The sequence below is a fragment of the Pipistrellus kuhlii genome, unplaced genomic scaffold (genome assembly GCF_014108245.1).
Source record: "Pipistrellus kuhlii isolate mPipKuh1 unplaced genomic scaffold, mPipKuh1.p scaffold_m20_p_8, whole genome shotgun sequence".
Classification (NCBI taxonomy): domain Eukaryota; kingdom Metazoa; phylum Chordata; class Mammalia; order Chiroptera; family Vespertilionidae; genus Pipistrellus; species Pipistrellus kuhlii.
In genome coordinates this window covers 37,897,020-37,902,327 of record NW_023425584.1, presented here as the reverse complement: position 1 = coordinate 37,902,327, position 5,308 = coordinate 37,897,020, and the positions used below count along the sequence as shown (strand labels likewise).

The window sequence follows — 5,308 nt, the reverse complement described above, 5'->3', positions numbered from 1 at the left end:
GGGGGGAAAAATACCACAGACACCTGCTTACACCAACCATCTTACCTGAATATTCCTTGTTTGAAAAGATAAGCACTAATATGACCCCCTTCTAGATATCGGATTTCACAACCAGGCCAAATTTCTTGTAAACTTCGAACTCCAGTTCGTGGAATATATGCATCTTCTTTGGCTTGAACTACTATAATGAGGCTTGGGTCTACTGGAACTAGGTACAAGATTTGAAAAAATGCAACAAAATCTCTTAAGATTTTATACAGCCTATTAAATTGTATTATAAAATAAAATGCATCATACAGTGTAGTCAGTGAAACATTTATTAAACGAACTCCCTTGAATAAGTTAAAAAATCAACTATTCTAGCCGAGACCGGTTTGGCTCAGTGGATAGAGCGTCAGCCTGTGGACTGAAAGGTCCCAGGTTTGATTCTGGTCAAGGGCATGTGTACCTTGGTTGCGGGCACATCCCTAGTAGGGGGTGTGCAAGAGGCAGCTGATCAATGATTCCCTCTCATTGATGTTTCTAACTCTCTGTCTCTCTTCCTCTCTGTGAAAAATCAATGAAATATATTAAAAAAAAAAAAAAAAAAAGAAGATGGTCTTATATTTTCATGGATAAAATATGATACATTTAAATAACCTGCTTATCTTGCTAAGCACATTCTGGGGTCAACAATGAATATACTCTTGAATATACAAAGTTAACTTGTAAAGTATTCTTAAAAATATTTCACAAATTTAAGCATCATCAAATATTCTCAATTTCATATAAAATACCTGAGAAATTTGCTACATGAGTACATTCATCCATGACTCCTTTCATAAACAGTAAAGATTCTTTCTGAAGGTTCTTTCTTCTTTGTTCTTTACTGAGTAGGTGGTATGACTGAGGATTACAACTTGTATAACTACTTTTGTTGGTTGAAAGTGTTTGATTGAAGCACTCCATCTTAGAAGTATCTTTCAACAAGAGTCCTTCTGATGTGGCACTAAAGGATGTTTTACTAGATTTATGGCACTCATCATGTTTCGAGGACACAACCTGGTCAGTCATATCTAAGTTTAAAGTTCTAGAAACCAGATTAAGGTTAGTGATCTTGTCTGCACTGCTAGGGAAGTATTTCACAAACTCTTGTCCCATTTTGAAAGAATCTGTCTGAATACATAAAAGAAAAGAAAACATCATTTAATAAAAAATAGGATGTTATTTAACTTTGTTCAAACAAAACACAAATGTCCATCAACGAATAAAGGGAAAAACAAAATGTTGTACACATACAATGGATCATTAATGAACTTCTGACACATGCTAAAACACGGGAGAACTTTGAAGACATTATGCTAAATGAATAAACAGGCACAAAAAGACAAATATTGCATGATTACATTTTTATGAGGAATCTAGAATAATCACATTCATAGAGAAAGTAGAATGGTGCTTGCTAGGAAAAAGAGGAAAAGGAAATGGAGTTATTGTTTAACAGGTTCAGAACTTCAGTTTAGGAAAATTGAAAGTTCTACAACTGGATAGTGTTGTTGGAGATGATGGTGGCAAAACAATGTGAATGTACTTAATACTATTGAATGATACATTTAGAAATGGTAAAATGGTACACCTCATGTTGTGTATATTATACCACAATTAAAAATAGAGAAAAGAGATGTCAAAATTTAACTTAGGACTAAGATTTATATTTTACTGCTAAATGTTTCCTACTGAAAAGTAATTAAAAAGTGTAATTTAGTCTGTCTCGTTCTCTTATTGCCAAAGTATGGAAATCCAGATCTACTAAACTTCCAAAAGTCTAATGAGTGTATCCTGGCAGTAATACAATAGCCACTCCAAATCTTTCTCAGGATGAACTAATAAGAATTAAAAATGATCAAGGAATAAATATTGCCTATGAAAAATTTTGAAGTATGAACTCAGCTTAAAGAGTTGTAAATACATCATTTAAATAAAAATAAGCTTTGTCAAATACTAAAAGCAAAATCAAAAGATAAAAATGATAGCCTGAGAAAATATATTTGCAACCTATATGACAAAGAGTATATTGCTTAAGAGCTAGAGTGAAGTGACAGCCCAAAATCACAATTTAAAAAAAAAAAATGAGCAAAGGATATGCATATATAGTCATAGAAAATAAAATAGAAATTGCTTTTTAACTTACCCTTAACTATGTTCATTCAGAAACTAGTTTGAACACTTAGTTTTTTTTTTATTTTTATTTTTTAAAAGTCTATTCTTATTGATTTCAGAGAGAAAGTGGAAGGGAAAGAGATAGAAACATCTATTAGGAGAATTATTGATCAGTTGCCTCCAGCATGCCCCATACTGGGAATCGAGCCTGCAACCTAGGCTTGTGCCCTGACCAAGAATCAAACCTGTGACCTCTTAGTCCGTAGGTAGACCCTCAATCACTGAGCCACACTGAATAGGCAAGAAAGATTTTAAGGAAAAAAGAAAGGGATGGAAGGGAACATATAGATTAAGATACTTATAAGAAATATAAAATAAAAAACTATAGTATCTATCTCTTTCCCCCTTGTCCCTCTTCATCTAGCTCTCCATCACCCACTCTTTATCACACACACACACAAAAAATAATAATAATAATTAAAAAATAAACAAATGAGCTATAATATCTAGAGATGTACAATTGGATAATAAAATTATTTTAAAGAAAGAAGGAAGTAGTTACTGTAAAAATCAGATGATAGTAGGGGAAAAGAGCCTTTGATCAGGACACACAGAGGTGGTGTTCCAGGGTTGGGTGGTTAAATTCTGAGCTCAGTAGATAGTGTGTCCCAGCAGACTGAAAGGTCGCAGGTTCGATTCATGTCAAGGGCATGTACCTTGGTTGTGGGAACATCCCCAGTGGGGGTGTGTGTAGGAGGCAGCTGATCAATGTTTCTAACTCTCTATCCTTACCCCTTTCTCTCTGTAAAAAACAATAAAATAAATATTTTTTAAAAAATTCTGAGATGGGTGGTCAAGCTCTATTTTTGACCTATTACAAATGTGTTTCTGTTTAATAAATGTATTAAACCATATTTGCTTTGAATGATTTTCTGTATCTGTTGTTTTATTTATCTGTATTTTTTTAAAGAATTAAAAAAATAAGTTAGTATTGCTTAAAATTTTTGCAATTCTTTTTAAAAAATTGACTTAAAAAAAATATTGACTTTAGAATAGGGGTGTCGAACTCAATCAGAGAAGGGGCCAAAATCTAAAATCCAGCCTAAATTGCGGGCCGAATGGTTTACTGAACAGTCATAAACTGTCATTGTGATGGAAACGCAGCGGAGTGCAGTGATGACAGCGCGGTGCGGGCCACATTGCAAGGCCTGGCGGGACGGATTTGGCCGGCGGGCCTTGTGTTTGATACATGTGCTTTAGAGAGAAGAAGGAAGGGAGAGACAGAGAGACAGAGAGAGAGAGAGAGAGAGAGAGAGAGAGAGAGAGAGAGAGAGAGAGAGAGAGAGAGAGAGAGAGGTTTGTTGTTCCACTTATTCATGCATTTCATTGGTTAACTCTTTTTTTCCCCCATTGGTTGATTCTCACTGGGGATCAAACCTGAAATCCTGGCATATGAGGAGATGCTCTAATGAACTAAACTTCCCAACCAGGGCCCAAAATTTGCAATTCTTTTCAAAAATTTGAATCATTAAACACAATCAACCCTCCCTTTAACATAATACAGCAATTAAAAATACTTACTCCACAATATTCAAGCATGTGAATAATTTCTTCCTCATAAACTGTCTGTGCATAATACTGCTTTTCCAACTCCCTCCAATTAATTGATTTACTCAGCACACCCTGAAATAACAAACTAAAGATCAAGTCACACCATAAATTATTCTGTCCAAAAATTGTTATTACTGTGCAGAAGAGTTAACATAGCAGGTTTGAGATTTCCTGTCTTTAGAAAAGCCTGCTTATATAAAGGTTGGCCCTTGACTAGATTTTGAGAACTTTACTAATAAACAGTTCTTTATCCTGATGTAAAACTTCCTAATGATAAAGTGGGTCTCCGTGCCTAAACTGCTTATACAAACAATGCAGTTCCTGCTTAACACCTGCTTTCCTTCTGAAATTTTGGTACATGTCAGACAGAGGGCAGCTAAATGACTGAGCCCTGAGAAAAACCCTGGACTTCTGTGCTCAAGTGAATTGCACTAATGGACACAACTTTGCTAATTTGTCACTGCTGGAGGAATCCAATACAGAATATGAGTCTTCACTGAAAGCTTGTGCCTGGTGTCCTTTGGACTTTGTCCCCTGTATCTTTTCCTTTGCTGATTCTGTACTATACCCTTTTGCTCTAATGAGTCTTAGTCATGAGTACATGCTGAGTCCTGTGATTTTTTCCAGTGAATCAACAAACCTGGGGGTGGTGTGGAGAGCCCCCAAAACAATTACCTAAAAGCATATATAACTAAATATTAATTACAATTAAATTACCGTAGTGAAGACACCAGATGCTGTGGACCAAGACAGACATGGAATCAATGGCATAGGCTTAGGCCAGTTGGATACCGCTAAGGAAGCCATCTGTAATATGATAACACAGTCAGAGAGTTTCTGTTTAAAGTTTCTACTCATTAAAATAAAAAATCTGTAATATTAATAAGCACTTTGTGTAGTAGTTGATGAGATAAGACACAAACAAAAAGTCTCTAAACACTCATGAGAATGCCTAGCAACTTTTTCAAACTTCCAAGTCATGAATTCAACTACAACATGTAACTTTCCTCTTTGAAAGCTAACTATATATACATATATATAAAAGCCTAAGTGACCTTCACGACCAGCGGGGCAAACTCAATGCAGGAGCTGCTCCCTGGTGGTCAGTATACTCTCACAACCAACCTCCTGCAGTCCCTACCATGACCAGTTTACCCCGCCCCAATCAGAACTGAGTGAGATGCTGGATAGGCCTAGGGACCCCACCAATGCATGAATTCGTGCACCAGGCCTCTAATAAAATATATTAGAAAATTTTAAGTAACTTTAAAACTTTTCATAGAGAGCTACTTTCTACTGGGTAAATATAGAGCACAAATGCTGAGATGTAGATACACTCATCTAAGTAAATTGCTCAGGTACAGCAAAATTACAACTATAAAATCGTAGACCCTAAAAAATAGTAATAAAACCAAGAAACATCTGACCCTTGAAGTTGACTAAAAGATGCCAAGAATTTGGTGAACTACAAAACAACATATAACTGATATAAAATAATGTAATATGTATGCTTAGAGAGGGGAAGAGTTGTTTTGGGTTAGAGGAAATGGCTGTCACT

At 35.5% G+C, this 5,308-nt stretch overlaps 1 protein-coding gene across 2 annotated transcripts in view; it reads right to left on the bottom strand.

Annotated features, from left to right (window-relative positions):
- Window positions 1-5,308, bottom strand: part of ABHD18 (abhydrolase domain containing 18) — a 36,056-nt gene that overhangs the window by 5,871 nt on the left and 24,877 nt on the right. For both annotated transcript variants that reach the window (XM_036424519.2, XM_045576553.1), the window contains 4 exons: window positions 4,468-4,557; window positions 3,721-3,822; window positions 777-1,155; window positions 46-208 (listed from right to left, as the gene is read on the bottom strand). In XM_036424519.2, coding sequence (XP_036280412.1) covers window positions 46-208; window positions 777-1,155; window positions 3,721-3,822; window positions 4,468-4,557 — 734 coding nt within the window. The remainder of the gene's footprint in view (window positions 1-45; window positions 209-776; window positions 1,156-3,720; window positions 3,823-4,467; window positions 4,558-5,308) is intronic.